This window comes from Onthophagus taurus, chromosome 1, assembly GCF_036711975.1.
Source record: "Onthophagus taurus isolate NC chromosome 1, IU_Otau_3.0, whole genome shotgun sequence".
Classification (NCBI taxonomy): domain Eukaryota; kingdom Metazoa; phylum Arthropoda; class Insecta; order Coleoptera; family Scarabaeidae; genus Onthophagus; species Onthophagus taurus.
In genome coordinates, this window is record NC_091966.1 from 8767770 (window position 1) to 8788307 (window position 20538).

General features: G+C 31.8%; 2 protein-coding genes across 2 annotated transcripts; both read right to left on the reverse strand.

The window, feature by feature from the left end:
- Window positions 1–220: 220 nt before the first annotated feature.
- LOC139429769 (tigger transposable element-derived protein 1-like) lies at window positions 221–2473 on the reverse strand. The gene is made up of 3 exons (XM_071195890.1): window positions 2368–2473; window positions 1733–2314; window positions 221–228 (listed from the first exon to the last, which is right to left on the reverse strand). Exons 1-3 carry the CDS (start codon window positions 2471–2473, stop codon window positions 221–223), a joined length of 696 nt encoding a protein of 231 aa, XP_071051991.1.
- Window positions 2474–6211: 3738 nt separating this feature from the next.
- Window positions 6212–20408, reverse strand: LOC111426845 (tonsoku-like protein). The gene is made up of 6 exons (XM_023061655.2): window positions 20204–20408; window positions 19721–20141; window positions 19406–19659; window positions 13303–15397; window positions 7425–7615; window positions 6212–7375 (listed from the first exon to the last, which is right to left on the reverse strand). The coding sequence occupies exons 1-6, from the start codon at window positions 20214–20216 to the stop codon at window positions 6348–6350; spliced, it is 4002 nt and encodes a 1333-aa protein (XP_022917423.2). The 5' UTR covers window positions 20217–20408; the 3' UTR covers window positions 6212–6347.
- Window positions 20409–20538: the final 130 nt, after the last annotated feature.

The following is a 20538-nucleotide window of genomic DNA, read 5'->3' on the forward strand; positions in this document are numbered from 1 at the left end:
ACTTTCGTCTGTTACTATATGCAGTGTGTTTGATTTTAGTTGTCACAATAGGTATCTCAACTACTGTTGGAGATATGACAAAATGTTATAAAAGGAAAGTTGCTCCACACTTAATATTCTATTATCTGCCATATTCAAAAAAGCAAGTAAGCATCAAATGTGTTAGATACAGCGAAAGTATTTGAAATTTTAAATGGAACGTCCTCAATTTTATTAAATATTATAAAACTATAAAAGCAATTAAGTTATAATGATATATCACATTATTTGTAATATGCTCAGAAACTCAAGTTATTATTAACAACGTGGAAAACTACGAATTCATCCAATTTTCATATTTTCGTGTTTTTCTCGATATTTATGCAACTGAGAGCAAAAGTGAAAGAGAGCAATGTTGTTGAGAATAAAATTTTCTACAACTTTCAATCTAAAAGTTTTTTGTAATATGCTCAGAATTCTGAGCGTTATCCGCAACGAATCCCATTTTCGTGATATACAACATAATCTCTGCCGACTTTGAAGACGTGCATATCACGAACAATACTTGAGGGGCCCGACGTATTCCAAGTCGGCCGAGATTGTTTCTTCCATAAACTTGTTAATAGTATCACTCGGGATTCGGAACGTATAATTAAGTCTACCCTGCTGAAGTTTATGGAAGAAATAAGCTCGGCCGATTTTGAAGACGTCGGCCGCCCTAAGTATTGTTCCTGATATTTGCTGCGGCCGACATCTTTGAAGTCGCTCGACATGATTTCTTATATCATGGATAAAATTTCGGACGGATATGACTTCAAAGATGTCTGCCGCCCAAAGTATTGTTCATGATACTTGGATGTTTAATTATTTTATCTACAACTATTGAATTATCTATTCGTTACACATTTGATTTTTGACGGGTAATGACACGCATTACTCATGACTGACAAAGTGTTGAATAATAAAGCCATTATTCCACAGTTCTGACACGACCTACTGATCAAAAAATAAAATATAACAGAAATGACAGCTTTCTTATATTGGTGTTATGTCTGAAATGTCTATCAAGCTTTTTTTTCCATTTTTGATTTTTTTTTCAAAATTAAATAGTTGTAGATAAAGTATAGTATTCAACTTATATATAGCGTATAATGGATGTTACGCCATTATATGCTTGTTGAATAATATACTATTATGTAATTCGCGACAGTAATGAAAGCTATAACAGTACTCAAACGGATGCTGTAATGAGATTTTAGTAACATTTTATGGAATCAGTTCAAGTTGGTGACATTGGGTCATTAATTTTCTAGTTGTCAATGTGACAATGTTTGTCTATGGATGTTTAACACGTTCTTAGCATCGAATACAAGGTCCACAATGATGAGGACATTGAACTCTGAGCAATTTCTCTTATTTTGGGAGGTGTACATGAAACATATTTATCAGGTGAATACGTTTTGTGTTTTGACAGTTTCTAATTGTCAATTCAAATTTCTATTTTCAAGTGTTACGGTATTACCAACTGCTACATACCTATTTCCCTATATTGTTAAAATTTATTTTAGTTTTGAGAAAAAAAAAGGATAAAAACGCGAATTACAAAAAATAGCATAAAAACACGTTTCATAAGACTTAAAGCACTCATTCATTAAAACATTCAACTTGAATTCGTGCATTTCAAACGTGTCTTACGAAACTTGTTTTTAATATACTATTTTCGAATATGGCAGATAATAGAATATAGTAATACCGTCTTCACCGTCATTTTGTTGTTGCATTTCAATCAGATCTTGCACAGTAAGCTCCTCATCATGCGACTCCAACAACATAATGATATCTTCATTATCAACTACCAAATCGACTTGTTTTCCTAAAGTAACAATATTTAGTACTACTTCGGTTATATCGTTTTCTGGCACTGTTTCTGGTGAGTCAGCGAAAAAGTCCGGGCAAAGTTTTTTCCAAACTCCCTTCAGCGTATTTGAGGAAATTTCGTCCCACGATTCTTTTATCAATCTAATAGCATCAAGAATATTAAACTTATCCCAAATTTCCTTAACGGATAAGTTGTCATCGTGATTCATAGATTTATTTAAACGTCTAAATGATCGTCGAGTATAATAAGCTTTCAATGTTTTTATAACACCTTGCTCCATAGGTTGAAGTAAACTAGTTGCATTTGGGAGCAAAAACATTACTATGACGCGAGGATCGATAAGGTTAGCAGCCGAATCTCCAGGTGCGTTATCAATAATTAATATCACTTTAAATCCGATGTTTTTAGAGGAACAGTACCGTTCAACTTCCGGGACAAAGTGATTCCGAAACCAGTCTTCAAATAAAGAAGCAGTAACCCAAGTTTTTCAAATAATGGTTTCAATTTACAATCGCCAGCAGCGTTTCCACCGAGCATAAGCGTTAATCGATTTTTTGCTGCTTTAAATTCTGGAAACACCTTTTCATCACGTGCAATATAAATTCTTCGCGGCATTTTCTTCCATTTCGTCTACATTAAATATAGTCTATGAACTATAGCCGCCTTCTTGTATTATATTCTTTAATTTGCCAAGAAAAGTAGATGCAGCAACTTTATCTTCACTTGCTGCTTCTCCACTCTGTGCAATATTGCGCCAGTCGCATCTTTTTTTAAATCGACAAAACCAACTATTGCTGGCTAAAAAGGTTTCATCACCAACTTGTGACTTTAGTTCTTCAAAAATCTATTTGGCTTGATTGTATATAGTATCTTGGTGAACTGGACAATTATTGACTTTTACTTGCTTTTCGCACCATTCTTTAGGTAAAGATTCCACTTCCGCTATCAAACCATGCGAATTATATTAGAAGTTAACGGCTGAGCATTTTTAACTGCGTCGAGAATTTTATTATTGTATACACAGTAGTATAGGATAAATTGTATTTGTTTGCTAATTCACATGTTTTCAGGCCTTGTTCTAAATTTTTCAAAATCTCATGCTTTATTTCTAATGTCAAGGTTTTGCGTTTTTTCTTGGAAAATTCGAAGAAACGAATTCTTTGACATTAATTCTTTTGACATAATAACTAATATGAAAGAAAAACTAATAAAACTGATTAATCAACTTTCTACGAAGAACTCGCATAAACTGAAGGAGCTAGAAAATTTTATGATTCAATCCGCTACTGAGCGAAACAGGGAAATATGCGACAAAAAATATAACGGACAAATTCGTAGTTACGTATCTTCGAATTTACGTAAGGTATTATTGTATTAAATATGGAGCAACTTTCCTTCTATAACATTTTGTCACATCTCCAGCAATAATCAAGATATCTGCTGTGACAGCTAAAATCAAACACACTGTATGTATGGGTGTGACATAATTCTATGAGATTCAGTTGAACAGGTTTTGGTAAACATTGTAGCTCTTTTTTATATGTGCTGAAGAATCTCTTGGTTTTATGTCAGTAATGTTTAGACGTCAGTAATAAGTGGCCATAGATCATCTTATGATTCAAGCAGAATTTATTACATCAAGACTACCATTTTATACGAAACATTCGGAAACTGCCAGGATATATTAACCTAAAACACTTATGGTGATATCTTTTTTATGCAATTTGAGACAAATAAGTTAAAAATTTGTTGATATACCATTTTGATAAATTCTTTGAAGAGTAGTAGAGCTTTAGTACACAATCGAACGATATATGATACCAGATGCACCACAAAGCATGAACACTCTTAGTCCCCACGGATTTGGCTTCTTTTTTAAATACTGCTTCACTATTTCAACATCGATTACCAACTGTTCAATTATTTTTTCCACTATTGTGTTGATATTTTTTCTCATTAAGAGCAAAAATATAGACAGGCAGAATAAGTAAAGCCCAGTACATATTATGGTGGCAAATACCTCCGGCAGGGATTTATCTATATTTGCCCCATTATCACTGAAACTGGCATGAACTTGTTCTGTTATATTAAAATTACGCCAATTACAAATTCTCTTCGTTATGATGATTGAAAATAGAAAACCCTGAAAATTTACTCTAAAAATCCTTAAAACTGGTTTGTAAATTTGTTAATACCTAAAAAATACTCTTAAACATTTTTATAAATTTTTTGAAAATAACTACAAAAATTCTAAGAAGTACAGAGTCATGTTTGATATCTGTAAAAACCTTCTGAAACGTTTTGAAAAACTTCTAGAAACACTGACAGATTAGTGGAGATTTGCGTCCTTGGAAAAGCTTATGTATTACTGGAATTCATTAAAAGTTATAGATATTCATGTATTGTTTGAAAGCCTTGTATTGCATAAGAAGTCCTAAGTGACGTTAGAAATCATTAGATACTCTAGAAAATATTAACGGATTCTCTTTGAAATCCCTTATTAATTATCGTAAATACTTAGAATTCCTTTTTTTAAACAAACCAACGAATACATGACCGACTGCGACCGATTGTATGATTACGATTCAGATTATAAAACACCCAGTATTGAAAGGCTTAATTAGTTCCATTTCTTTCTTTAATTTGCTAACGACTTCATGCATTTCTATATCTAGATGAGGAAGTTTGATCCATTTCGACAAGTTATTTTATGTAAATTAGAATAAAAACAATACTTTTCGTGGTCCTTCTATTTTTTTTGTCTAACCGGTTTCGGCTTAAGCCATCATCAGAGACTTTAAGAATATATTATTAAATTTTAACAACATATAAGATTAATCTTGTTGTTTTAAGAGATGTTCTTTAGTGGTCTTTGATTCTAATTTACATTATATTTCTATATCTACACTTCATGTATATCTTTTGTAAATATATTAAGTCAACTTTAACAAGGACTTTCCCTTTTACTATAACGCTAAATAATGTGAGTTAATAATAATAGAAAATAAAGTTAAAGTCAACTAGTTTCACATAAAATGTGTATTGAAGTACCTTCAGTAGCAGGAATCACATGATATCATACGAGTGTCTTTGTGGTGATGAAAGAAGTTCATAATGTGTACAAAATTGACTTCTTGATGAAAGCTATTGATAAATTAATTCGAACAAAGTTATTGTAAGCCAACAAACAAGGTCACTAACTCGTCTCTCTTCCACAACCTTACTCTATAATCCCTATCATTAAAATATTACCTCAAACATGTTTATTTCTAAGAGGTTTACTCATGGTGATGAACTTAATAAGGCACGATTAATTTTGCTGTTGCTCATCATGTTTTACAACATTTTTTGCCAGTTTTATCTATTAGTTTTCACTAAATTTTATATCTACCTTTACTTATATGAAAATTATCTTGCAGCAGCTGACACAACAAAAATATTTATTTAAAACAAATTATATCTTTTTTCTCTTAGCTTAACTCATTCTGTTTATAGAACATTTACGAATCAATGTTAGTGTGTAGTAGCAACATTTATTTCAATTTAGAACAAGCAATAATTTTTATGTTTAAAAAGGAAATCAATTTAAATTTTGTGTTAGTATTTTTATAAAACGATAGATACATATTTTCAAAAAAAAATAAATAAAGAAAAAAAACACTGCGATGTTGTTGTAATTAATAATTGTGAAATATTTTTGTACATAGACTCGTAAGAAACTTTTCGAATGTGATCTAGATAAAAAAAAACAATAATTCTCGTCGTTAATGTTTCCTATTTCTAAGATTATACGAGTTTATTATATGGATATGAGAGAACATGTTTTCTACTCCAAAAATTGACCGACATTTGCAAACGCGTGTTTTAACGGACTGATTAACAAGGTTTATATTTTCTTCAATAAGAAACTCAAATCTATTAAATAAAACGAGCGGATTAAAAAACCCTAAACGTATTCTTGTTAGTATGTAAATCTGTTAATAGACTGTTAAAAGAAAATTAAATTAATTAGTTTGTTGATTCGTGATAAATGTCGGTGCTCTAAATGATTGCAGCGCAAGGATGAATGAAATCGCGATTATTTTTATGTCTAATCTAAGCAATTAATAAAACGTGACATATATAAAACAAAAATGCAATAATAATAAATAGAAAAAAAATAACTTTTAGTGGATATTAAAAACTAAAGATCTAAGCTCGGTTTTATAAAGCTATTTATAAAACCGAGCCATAAAGTTATTTAATTTACTTTTTAATTAAATATTTTTAATATGTATGTACGTGTACTTATTGTGCCATAGATTATTTTTGAAAAATCAACGCACAACTATAAAAAAAATTTACATTACAAAAAAATCTTTAAATGTATTTTATTTTGATAACAAAGACTTAAAAGTTCCTTTTTATTTTAATTTATTGATGTACAATGGTGTCATATAAAGTACTAATAAACTTTAAAAAACACATATTTACATTAAAATTTATTAAATCACCTCTCTGTACTTAATTTTAATAAACTTGGAAGATCGCGACTAATTTTAACATCAACCCGACTTTTTCGCCACATATTCACCAATTTTTCAATTTCATCATTACCATCGGCATTTAAAGTAATCGAAATCAAATTTTTATTAAGAACTTCCCAAGAATCTTCAAAATACTTAAAATTATTACACCCAATTAAAATTAAGCTTTTTAAATTTAAATTTCCTTGTAAGAATCTTCTTAAAGATATCGATGTGATTTCTTCATTATAAGATAAATTTAACGTATTTAATAAAGTTGGTGTTTTTTCAAGCAAGTTTATAAGTTCGTAAATTTCCGAATCGGTCGTTCGACATCTTGACAAATTTAAATTTTTTATTTTAACAACATCAACCGTTTGAAACGAACAAACAATTTCCATTAATAAACCGGATTCTGTAATCGAATTATTCGAAATATCTAACGTTTCAATTTCGCTCGGTTGGATCCAAGATACAAATTTAATCACGTCATTTTTATCTAAATTATTATAACTTAAATCGAAACATTGTAAAAAATCTAAGTAAAGTTCTATCGATGAATTTGTGATGTTATCAAAAATTTTACTTGTAAAATCTACATCTTTTAAAAATAAACTTTTTAATTTTACATTGCGTGTTATTACAGCTAAATGTGGTAATCCCTCATCCCCTATAGGATTATAACTCAAATCTAAACTAATTAAATTCTCCAAAATTGACGAATCCGTTTGTAAAAATGTTTGTGCTAAAACACCAAGAGATGATTCATTTAAATTCGTATTACTTAAATTTAAAACTGATAAATTTTTAAATGACGAAAACGCTGAACTTAACAAATTAATTTCTTCTTCTTTAAGGCCATAATTTCCTGATAAATCTAAATTAACCAAAGATACGTGTCTATTTAAAGCTTTACAAAGCGGTGTAATCGAGTCTGATTCTAAATTTTTATTGGATAAATTCAATATTGTTGATGTTTCACGTAGAATTTTCGACAGATCCGAATTTTCATCTAAAATCAACATATTTTAATTAAAGTAAAAAAGAATTTTTTAACTTACTTAATCCTAAGGATACACAAGATTCTTTGTATCGTTCCAAAATCGGTTGGATGTTCCATTTAAGCACATTTCCGATAATTTCTTCACATTGAGTACTACCGAGCAGAAATAATATATTTATAGGGTCGTCTTCTGCTAAAATAGCACCGCTTTTTGTTTGTAATTCTAAAGAAGGTTTCATACATTCTTTTCTAAAAAGTTATAAAGATGTTATTTAATTAATTAAAGATGTAATAAGATTTTATTTTATCTTGAAACGTTAAAAAAATGAAATAAAATTATAACAATTTTAATAAATCATTAAGATTTAAAAAAATGTGTGAATTGTAACCCTTGGTTAATTTTTAAAAAAAATGTTTATATTTAAATATCTTTATACATCTTGGATTTTGCACCATCAGAGGATGTAAAAAGAATCCATGAAATAACAAACATATTAGGAATGCGTATCAAAATCGAAGAGTACAGAAAGCCAAAACAAATGCCCCAGTGCAAAAGGTGTCAAGGTTGGAACCACACCAAACCTTACTGCCACAAAAATCCGAGATGTGTTAAATGAACACTGGACCAGCGAATACACTAAAGCCAAAGAAATCCCGGCTAAATGTTTCAACTGTGGAGAAAATCATCCAGCGAACTACCGAGGATGCATTGTGATTAAGGAACTACAAACCATCAGGAATAAGAAAATAGTAAATTCAAATAAAATAAAGCCAGGCGTCTCTTATGCCGAAAAAACGAGTGGTGAAACTGCAGAGAAAACTGCAAGTATATTAATCGATAAGAACAACAAGAAGAAATAATAAAAACATTATATGCACGTCTAGATTTCATTGAAAGCAATTTAAACCAAGGAGCGATTCAAAAAAGAAATCAAAATGTCTAAAAAGCAGCAACTAAAAATAATGGTAAAAGTTCAAACTGCTAATGACTTAATATCTGTAGGAGCAACGTACATACCACCAAGACATAATGTTAAAAGAGAAGATTATCAGGAAATTCTACTACATCTTGACAACAAATTTATACTTGGAGAAGACTTGAATGCAAAACATATATCTTGGGGTTCTCGCTTGACAAATACAAAAGGAAGAGAACTGAACCATGCAATAGAGGCCCTAAATTGTGAGGTGCTCTCCACTGGGAAGCCAACTTACTGGCCAACAGATAGAAGTAAAATTCCGGACTTGCTTGATTTTTTTTATTACGCTTAATATATCGCTTAACTTCGTAAACATAGAAGAAGAGTTAAGACTGGACTCAGATCACTCACCAGTAATTATTACTCTAAATAACAAAGTATGTAACAAAAAACCCTTTTTATCACTAACTAATAAACTCACTAATTGGAATCTATTTCAACAAACATTAGATAATAAAATTCATCTTAATGCTCTTATGAAAACAAACGAAGACATTGACAATGAAGTAGAAAAGTTCTTAAAAGACATACAAAACGCAGCCTGGGCCTCAACACCAATTAAAAACCAAAACCTAAATCTAATATTTATCCTAAATTCATTAGAGACAAAATTGCAGAAAAACGGAAAGCAAGAAAGAAATGGCAAACCAATAGAATTACTAGTGATAAAACTAAATTAAATAAAATAACAGCCGAATTAAGAGCATTAACAGATAGCCACAAAGAAAATAATATTTAAAATTACTTAAAAGACTTACTGACGATGCCAGTACTGATTATTCTCCGTGAAAGGCAACAAGAAAGCTTAAAGGTCCAAAAACACATACACCTCCAATTCGAAATAATAATGGAAATTGGGCTAAGAGCAATCAAGAAAAAATTAATTTGTTTGCTGAACATCTGAAAGAATCTTTTACAGAAGACAGTCCAACAACTATGCTAAATAGTGTCCCTAGCGTAATTCAAAGTGATCAGCAGAGTGATATACCATGTGTAAGAATGAAAGAACTGTATTATGAAATACAAAAACTAAATATAAAGAAATCTCTACCAAAACGGGCGATTACTAAACTATAACTATTACATTAGCATAATTAATGCTGCTTTTAAACAGAAATACTTCCCAAGCATATGGAAAGTTGCTGAAATAATAATCTTACCAAAACCTGGTAAACCCCCCACAGATGTAACATCATATAGGCCAATCTCGTATTACCCTTACTATCAAAACTGCTTGAAAAATTACTATTAAAAATACTAAAACCTGTCATAGCAGAAAAATCCCTAATATCAACACATCAATTTGGGTTTCGGAATAAACATGCAACAATAGACCAAGTGCATAGAATAACGAATACTATCGAAATAGCAATGAAATAAAATAAAGTCTGCTCCGCCGTATTTTTGGATGTTGCACAAGCTTTCGACAAAGTCTGATTAGATGGTTTAAATTACAAACTAGACCAAATACTACCATCAACTATTAAAATCGTATCTTTCTGATCGATATTTTAGAGTAAAATACGAAAATGCTAATTCACCACTATATGAAATACGAACCGGAGTTCCTCAAGGAAGTGTGCTTGGCCCAACACTCTACTTACTCTACACATTCGAGCTTCCTCAGGTACCAAAAACTTTAACAGCTACATTCGCAGATGACACAGCGATCTTGGCTGTTGCAGAAAATGAGTTACAATTGGCCTTAAATTCAATAGAAAACTGAACCAAACGATGACTAATAAAACTAAATACAAATAAATCGGCATACATAAACTTTACTTATAGGAAAGTACACATAAATGGCAATGCAGTCCCTTACGCCGACACCGCAAAATATCTTGTTATGACGCTGGATGCCAAATCAAATGGAAAGCTCACAAAAAAAAAAGTGAAGAACTTGATATCGAATTTAAACACCTATATTGGCTTATTGGCAGAAAATCAACACTATCACTAAGAAACCAGTTGCTCATATACAAGCAAGTATTAAAACCAGGAAGATAAATGCAAGTCTGGTTCAAAGATTCCAGACCAAAGTACTAAGGTCCATAGTGAATACATCCTGGTATATAAGAAACACCGACCTCCATCGCGACTTAAAAGTAGCATCGGTATCATCAGAAATTGCATCATTCGCATCTAAACATGAGCTTCTCGACAACGAGGATGTCCTGCGTCGCCTTCAGAGGATGAAGCCGTTCAATATAGTGACCTAGTGTCCTAGTCGATTCAAATACGAACAATAGTGCGGAATTACAACAAAAACAATAATCCCTAAACGTGTGTTCCGCGTATCGCAGTGTGCGCGTTTTTGTGTTTTGGTCTTAAAACGGTAAAAATATGACAATATTTATCTATATTATGGGTAAAGCAGGCTGGACCACTGGGAAAAGCTGCAAAACATTATCTAGTTTAATTGGGTGTTAAAAATAAGTAACTAATTAGTATGTATTTTCTAGGTGTTATACAGTTGTGCATAATAATGAAAAAATTTTAATATTTTTTTCCAAGGAAAAGTGATGAAGTACAGAGACAGATGTTGATTAAGGAACGAGAAGGTTAAAATCAACAGAGTAAAAATGCGAGAAGTGTGCTTGTCTCATGATTGTCTTTACCAACGTCTGTTTTAACATTAATGCCACTTTTTAAACTAAATTTCTCCTTTTAGCAACAACAAAAAAATAAGTTTGTGCACTCAGAGGGAATCTCTTACATATAATTAAACAACAAGAAGAATTTAAAACTAAAAACAACAGTTCTATTTCTGACACGAATTACATTGTTAATACTTGTTCAATAAACAAGAAAAAACGCGGTAAAGTTTAAACTATGCGTACATGACTATATCAGTAGTGAGGAAGAGGCATTTTTTTGGATCGAACTGGTCCATAGACTTCATGAGAAGATCGTCATTTCCATCTGTATAATGTTCACAAGACTATGACTGAAATTATCGTTTTCTCAGACTTTCCAACAAGCAAGATAATTATGATTAACCGCAATTGTTGGCTGATACTTCTTTGAAGATGTGAGAAAAAGTGCTATAACTATGCCTAACACAACACTACGTATGATTGATGACACGTTCTGCTGCATGATAAGGTTACAAGCCGCACTGCACGAATTTTCATGGTATAGAAAGAACTGGTCTTTCAGTAACTTTGTTTTCTGGAAGTACTTGAAATCCAAAGTGTGTAGTGTTAAAGCATCACACATAATTCAGGTGTTGAAAACATTTTTGTGGAAATGCTGCAAAGAGTTCACTTCAGCTACTTTAGCTGTAAGTTGACAATCTTTTTGGCCAATATCTGAAAGAAATACGGTTAGAAGTTTATTAAAAAATTGTATTGTATGCTAAAATATTCTAATAAATATAGTAAAGATGGGAGATCAACTCGAACCCAGAACGGCAATAACATTACCCTTTCAATTCACTTCCCTACATTTTACTGGACCTTTTGAGATTAAAGAAATAAAGTACTGTGGCAGGCAAATACTAAAAATGAACGTTTGTTTTCTGATTTAACATGCAAGACCTTTTTCAATTGTTTGAAACGATTTCTTTCCAGACGTGGTCTGCTACAACAAAAAGCTGATAAAGAATTGAAAGAAGGTACAAAGTGCTTACAACGTTTCAATGATGACCTAATAAATGGATTCTTAGCGATGAATTCAATATCTTGGAAGTTCATGCCTCCTCGGGCTTCATATTTTGGAGGTCTACATGAAGCAGCAATAAAATTATTTAAACGACATCCAGAATTTTCAACTTTATTGTGTCAAATAGAATGGATCTTAAATTCTAGACCTTTATATCCCTTCTCAACCGATTCAAATGATATTCAACCCTTAACTTTCCACTTTTTGATTAGTCGTCCAGTGAGTGCTATTCCTGAGGCAGATACATCACATAATATATCAAACTAACTTCGAAAATTACGAAAAATTGAAACGACTCATCAACAAAGAGAGAAGTGACATAGAGACCATATTGGTAAAACAATTAAATTCTTAATTCTTAAATTGGGACGAATTATCAAGTTCCATCCTGGCAACGACAACAGAAAAGGGTTGTAACAGTTATGGAGAATGGAATATATTTGATATCTGTCCACTACCTTTGAAGGATGTAATGAATCCTTTCAAGGCGGGGGAGAATGTTCAGACGTATTAAAATAATGTATTTGTTACTATATTTTTCATATTAATATCATATTAACTAATTTTTCAAAATTGTGCTTGTTTAATGACTTTTAGTTGTCATATAACACTTTATTCTCTGCATTTGAAGAAATTTTTGAACATATTTCTAATTCATTTTCCATTTATTTCTGTAGGCAATGCCATTATAATGCCAACTATAGATTCAAGAAAGATTTTGATAGTCATGATAATTAAAATTTATTTTAGTGGTTGTATTTATTCTTGAGATATAAGGACGCAAAAATCTAAAAGCTCCATCAACAATAACATGAGGAAGAGGTACCAGAGTGATTCCAAGCAAAGACTTAACACGCAAATAATATTCTCGTTGCTGATAGTTTGCAGATTTTTAAAGTATTTCGCTTTCTTTCCCATAGGATCCTATATCAATTAAAATAAATATCTACAAATTATCTACAAACAGTAGAAGCAGAAAAAAAATATGATTTCTTGTTGAAATAAATATAAACTACAAGAACATTATTCTTCAAGTTCCTTAAAACTTAGATTAATTTACCTAGCTTATCGCTTCCAAACCTAATAATGCTAAATAAATCAATTAAACGTTAACATTGAGCTATTTATCATCCTTTTTAACGTTTGAAAATAAAAATTAGAACAAGACGCGAACCTATTACAAAAAATATCCTTTTAATTCATAATCATTTGTCTAATTAAATTAATAAATGATTTTGTAAAAGCTTACGCGTCGTTTTCTAAATTTTATTAAATTTATATATTTTTTTTAACCTGCTATATCGTTTTGATGCCTCCTCTGCTAACCATTGAATAGTTAAAGTATTAATTTCCGAGTAAATCACAGGAACTCTATATAATTTATCCAAAATTCTTATATCGACAAAAACGGTTTGTTCATTTTGGCTACTCCTCGGGGAATTTCTTTTAATTGAGGTATCACCCTGAAAATTATTTTCATCCTTATCTGAAATGCTATTTTCCATAAAACTATTCCTCGTTTGTGACTTTTTAGGTGACGAAGATGAACTTATCGAACTATCGCTTCTTTTTCGAGTAAACCCCGATGAAATCAACGAAACTTGACGTTTTCTTTTAATTACTTGATTTGTTTTCGGAAGCGGGCTGGAAAGTCTAGAAACCGAAGGAATATCTAAAGAATTCATTTCTCCGTCGGAGCTTCGATTCTCTTTATCGTAACTTCTGCGAATATTCGTCGTCGAACAAATTGAATTGATTTTTCGTTTTTTAATCGAACAATTTCCTAAATCATCTTCTAACCAATCATCGTCTACATCATCGCTTGTTAATAAAGCAGATCTTTTTGTTGATTTATTATTAATTGAGTGAAACGTATTTTCTCTTGGGCGATTTCTCAAATTATTCATAACCTCTTTATATTGAAATTTAACGTTAATTAACTCATTTTCTGATTGGTTAGAAGACTCGGTGTCTTCGCTACTTTCAATAATCATTGAATGGGATCGACGTAAAGTTCCTAAACGATGATTACTATAAGATTTTAATTCTTCAGAATTATTTTTTTCAATTTCAATTGAGTCTATTTGACCGCATTTTTCTAAAACTTGTTCCATCCGGTTAAAAATTCGCTCAAAGATATCGTTTTCTTCTCTCGTTGTTATCTCGTGATCGCTTTTCCATCGTTTTAAAAAATGAAACGGTGTCTCACCCTCATCGGTTTTTGAAACAACATTCGCTCCTTTATCTAATAATAATTGGATAATTTGTAAATGTCCGTTTGAAGTGGCATCATGTAGCGGGGTTATCCCATTGCATAAAGTTCCGCCACGATCGTTTATCGCGGCCCCTTTCTGAATTAGGCGTTCAACAATTTCGAAATGACCGTTAATACAAGCTTCGTGTATCGGTAACCAACCACAGTTATCTCGAACGTTAACAGCGTGGCCTTGATCCAAAAGTCGTTCCACTAATACTAAATTTCCTTGAATGCACGCTGTGTGTAGTTGAGTTTCTCCCTTATTATTACGTTTGATGGTAAACGCTTTTGTACGTTTACGAATCGATCTAGATTCTTTTTCTTTTTGTTTAGTATCGTCATCATCATCGGAAATATCTGTTATATTATTTAAATCGATTTCATCGCCAATCGCTGGCGTTTGAGGCGAATCACAACTTTCATCGTCATCTGATGATTCATAATTTAAATCGTCGAGTTGTTTTTGTATTTGTTCGGTGGTTAAAAAGTCGTAATTTTTTTCAATAAATGTTTTTTGTCGGGATAAAACTCTCCCGTGTAAATGTAAATTATTGGCGCGGGTAGTTAAATCTTTAGCCTGTTGAAAAATCATTTCAATTTCTTGGTAATCTTTTCCCGCCTCTTTCATCGCTTCAATAATACTAAATAAACTGTTAGTCGCTTCTTTTGTATCTAATTGATTTACGTTAAAGTCTTTTTCGAAATATTCAATGGCTAAATCATATTGTTTGTTATCAAGATAAGTTTGAGCTAAACTCACATAAGCGGGACTTAAATTTTTTCCTGTGTCGCCGTTTTTAATTGCCGAATCCAACATTTTTTCGTAATACTCTATCGCTTTTGAGTAACAATTTAAAGCACTTGATCCATCACCCATTTTTTCGTACAATTTCTTACGGGATTCATGATCGGTATCTGCGGTTGTTGAAAGTTTTTCTTCTGTGTAACACATCGCAACGACCGTTTTTAAATTACGTTCGATTAAGTCCTTGGTGTATTCTGATGGATTTTTTAGTTTGTACGCTTTTAAAAGGGCCGTTTTTGCACCGTGATAATCGCCTAATTTTACCAATAAATCCGATTTTGATAACAAAGCTGATGATATTAATTTTATTTTATCTGGTAGTCGCCCTTAAAAAGATAAATTAAATTAATATTAAATAAGATACATTAAAAAATTCTTAATCCTATTAAATGTTAATCCTTGATCACATTTTGACAAAACAATGTACGAAGTGTGTAAATTAAGTAATGAGACTGATTTTTAAATTTTTTTATTTGAATAGAATTACAACTCAATATTATCTCTTTCCAAATAACTTCCTTTTGAAGCCACACAGCGCTGGAGACGGTTCTTCCAATTCTCTTAGCAGTGCTGAAACTCCGATACTGGTATAGCCTTCAGTTGGTCGGTTACAGCCGTTTGAATGTCTCAAAATGAGTTCCCTTGAGGTGATTTTGCAACCTGGGGACAAGGAAAAAGTCACAAGGACTCAAATCAGGCGAATAACGAGGCTGAGGAGCCACAGGAATGTTTTTATTGGCCAAAAACTCGTTTATTGAAATTGTTATGTGACAAGTCACATTATAGTGATGCTACAACTAGTTGTTCTTGATGTTTCGCACCACACGAATGACCCTTTTTCGAAGTTTTTCATGAACCTGTCGGTAAAAGTGTTGGATATTGAAAAAACAAACCACCATACATTTGATCTTCGACTTGCTCATTCTTGCTTTGTTATGCCTTGGAGAGGTGCCACTCCATGCTCTGGCGCTTGGTTTTCGGCTCGTACTCAAACACCCAAGACTCATCTCCAGTAATGACACTTTCCAGAAAATGGGCATCATCTTCAATCCATTCCAAAAAGTCAAGGCACCTTTTCCTCCTGCCGCGAAAGGTTTTTCGGAACCAATTTTGTGCAGATTTTTCTCCTCCCCAATTCATTGGTCAAAATCTGATGAATGCATAAGATCCCGGATTCTGTCGACATTTTCATCGGCTCTTGAAGATGAACGCCTTCCGCTTCGTGGTTCATCTTTAATCAACTCTCTTCCTTAAACCATCGAAAAACCTGGGCCCTTAACAAAACACTGTCAGTTTCTCTTGCACTGTGTCCAAGTCTGAATCAAAACGTGATGGCAGACCGTTGCTCGAAATTTTTAGAACGCACTAGAAAAAACTGTTTCACGAAACAAATCGCTATGGACAACTAAATGACTTTAACGAGTTCAAACTAGTACTGCAGGCGTATCATATGGTCACCTGACGCTCCAGTGTCATTACTTAATTTACACACCTCGTATGTAACAGACATCAATGAAGGTTATATGACCTATGCAAAGTTAACCCCCAATTAGATAGGATTTTACATGTACTGCATTTTTTGATTCTACAGATATTCAGTCTTTAGTACCACTTGTCGATGTGTTGATTTGCAAGTGCTCTTTATGGTCAGTGACCTTATATATCGTAGTGTTGTACATAACTCCTGATAATCCGCAACCTGATTTGCTATGTGTCTTGGACGCCTTAGAACGTAAAGTTTTGAATTATCCTGTCCTTATCCTTCGTGATTTTAATATGCCTGAATATATTAAGGCACCTGACATATCAACCAAATGTGGAAAAAATGTGTAGAGTTATTTCGTAATTTTTGTGACTTTCTGGATCTTCTTCAACTCAATCATGTATTAAACTGTGACAATCGTCTATTGGATTTGGTTCTGACAAATACTGATCATCGATTTGATCTTGTTAGAGGATCAGTATCATTCCCGCCTTAGATATTATAATGAATTTACTGACAGCAAATGATGGTTTGCCGAACTTTTCGTCTTTGGGTGGTCGAAGAGTCAACTTATACTGCGAGCTTTCTATACAAAGTGGTATGAGATTTTGGATTTATTTGTTCCTAAGAAATTGTGCGGTAGATCCCCACACCCTATTTGGTATACCCCAGAAATGAAGCGGCTATTAAAGTTAAAAGAGTATTATACGAGGAAGTGGAGGAGAAGCAATAGTGCTTTCTATTCAACGGAATACAAAAGACTGAGGTGTTTGACTAAACAGAAAATCACTGATGTGTATACTTCCTTTACTATTAGTGCTGAACAATCGCTTAATTCTGATCAACATAACTTTTGGAGTTATATAAGACAGAAAACAACGACCTCTCGACTTCCTGTCAAAATGCGTGTCAAAAAAATAGTTAATGCTTTTGCAGATCAATTCTCTAGAGCAGCGTTCCGCAAACATTTTTAAGTAACGACCCAAAAATAACAATAAAATCTTAATGTGACCCATAAGAAGTTAAATCTATTATTAAATATAATACCCTTCGCGAATTGCGATTCGCTGCTCTAGAGTATATACTGGTGTCTCTGCTTACAACATGGTTGATGTACACTCTACATCAAGTAGTGAGCTGTCTCCTAATGAACATCTTCTTATTATATAGAAGATGTTCTTCTTGCGAAACTATCTACAATCAAGGATCTGGGAGATACTTTTAATCGCAAACTGTGTTTTGAAGATATTGCATCTTCTGCGGCGAGAACGCTTAATTTCGTTTTGCGCACCTCGCGTGCCTTTTCTGACATTTGAAAAAACGATGAAAATATATTTATTAAAAAATATTTAAAATCAGTGCGACTAGTTTCGGGAGTAACTTCTCCCTTCTTCTGGCACGACTGAAATGTACAAATCATTTGTTAGTATTAAAATTAACTAGATAATAGGATGTTAATAGTTACCGTCAAATTACGAGATGGTAGTCGGAGAGTAGAATCCAATTAACATCTCAAACGATCCACGAGAAAAAGACATGATTTTCATCGTTAAGATTTAAGATTAATTCCAAAAATTCCAAATTATTAACAAAGTTAAAAGCCTGATGGGCAAGATAATTTAAGAATTAAATCTTAAAAACATAATTTTCATCGTTAAGATTTAAGATTAATTCTTAAATTATCTTGCCCATCAGGCTTTTAACTTTGTTAATAATTTGGAATTTTTGGAATTTAAACTTTAGAGGTTGTTCAATGTGTCATATTTTCCATACTTTTTCTCGTAGATCGTTTGAGATGTTAATTGAATTCTACTCTCCAACAACTATCTCGTAATTTGACGGTAACTATTAACATCCTATTATCTAGTTAATTTTAATACTAACAAATAATTTGTACATTTCAGTCGTGCTAGAAGAAGGGAGAAGTTACTCCCGAAACTAGTCGCACTGATTTTAAATATTTTTTAATAAATATATTTTCATCGTTTTTTCAAATTTTTTCTTTCGACCATTACGATGAACCTCGAATCAAAGATCGCAAGATTTTCTGACATTGGTGTGTACATGTCCCTGTTTTTGACCTTTGTATTGTCCAAATTGAAATATGGGTCTGTAATTTGGTCACCACAATATGGGTGTCATAGACTTATATTGGAAAGAATTCAGAGATTTCTCAAATATTTGTCTCTACACTTGGACGGATCATACTTGGATCGTGGAACGGATTACGCATCTCTACTGCAACGTCACAACTTCACTGCACTGGACGTGAGAAGAGATGACCAGTGTATCAAGTTTTTATAAAAGGTAGTGCAAGGTGAATTGGATTGTGGTTGGTTGTTTTCGCGGATCATTTTCTCGATGCCTACGCGTACTACATGTAGTACCAATGAGTTTTATCTGAGGAATTGCAGATCCAATATTTTAGCCAACTTCCCCATGCAGAGGATGTATAAACTAACTAACAATAATAGTGTAGGGGTGTTTATGTGAGTTATATTTGTTTTATAGCATGTGCTATTTCTTCTTTCTTGTTAATTTGTTAATGTCTTATTTCTTAATTATTATTATTATAATTAAAAACCGATTTTGAATTCCGCAAAAATGCCAAATAACTGACTGGGAAGGTATCATGAATAGATATAGTACTCAGTGAGAAAGTAAGTATTTTTCCAAACTTCTAGGCCTTACCATTATCGAGATACAGCCGGTCCATACCCTTATTGGGACACCTGTTATAATTATGGGCTAACTTCGCATAGATAGTTACATATAAGTGATTATAAAGCATTTTCTATATTATAATATATACAAAACTACAACTCTTTTTTCTATAATCCTTCTTACTCACCAGCAATTTCCATAGATAAATTATATTCATGAATAGCATTACTAAAACTGCCCATTTTTGTATAAATAGATCCCAATAAACAGTGATTTCTTTGTAACTGTTCATGAAGATCGTAATTTTTCGATATTGTAACACTTTTCATAACCAATTCTAAAGCCTTATCAAAATTAATTAAAGATTCCTGAACAATTCCTAAATTAGCAAAAAGACGACTCATCATATCCATGTGTTCCCTTTTACTTATATCTGTTAAACTATAAAAGTAAAAAAGAAATGTTTTTCTCAAGAATTAATTACTTGTATGTTTCATTTTACCTTTCACAAACTCCCAAACTTTTCATAAAAATCTTATAAGCAAAATGTAAAGGCGTTTTGTTATCATGATTTGTACCTTCTAAGTAACTGGTTAAATAAGTATGTCCAATAGTAGCAAGAGCTCTCTGTTCTTCCAACTTATTTTTTTCTTGTTTAGAGATTTGTAAATGAATCTGTTGGTGTTCTAAAGCTTTTTCAAATTTTCTTATATTGAGATAAGCCTCCCCAATCATTCTATGACATATACCATAATCAATCAGTTTGTTTAAAGCTTTATTCTGTCTAGCAGCTTGTTTAAATTCATCGATTGCTTCTTCATAACGTTCTTCTTTAAAATAGAACTGTGCCAAATTTAGTATAGCCGATATGGTATTGCTGGGATTGTTTTCATTTAAAACCTTCTTTTTACGTTTTATTAACTCTGAAAAATAAAGATTATAATCAACAATTTTGTAAAAAAAATATGTAAAAGATAACACTTACTTTGCTCTTCCATGATTTTTTCCAAAATAACAATGTATATTTTTATAATTAAAGATTATTTTTGAAGAGCATTAGGATAAAAAATGATTTAAAATAATGAAATAATATAAAAAATTAAATAACTTTAACTTAGTAAATAATTAAAAGAATATCCAAAAACTTTATTTAAAAGCGGGAAATTAATGATATAAAATGACATATGAATGACATCCAAATTGATTAATCAGTAACTTCACTTTTGACTAAAAATTAAAATTATTATTAAAACTTAATTAATTAAATATCTTATATTAATATGATACCTAAATAAAAAAAATAACATTTTTACATTTTAT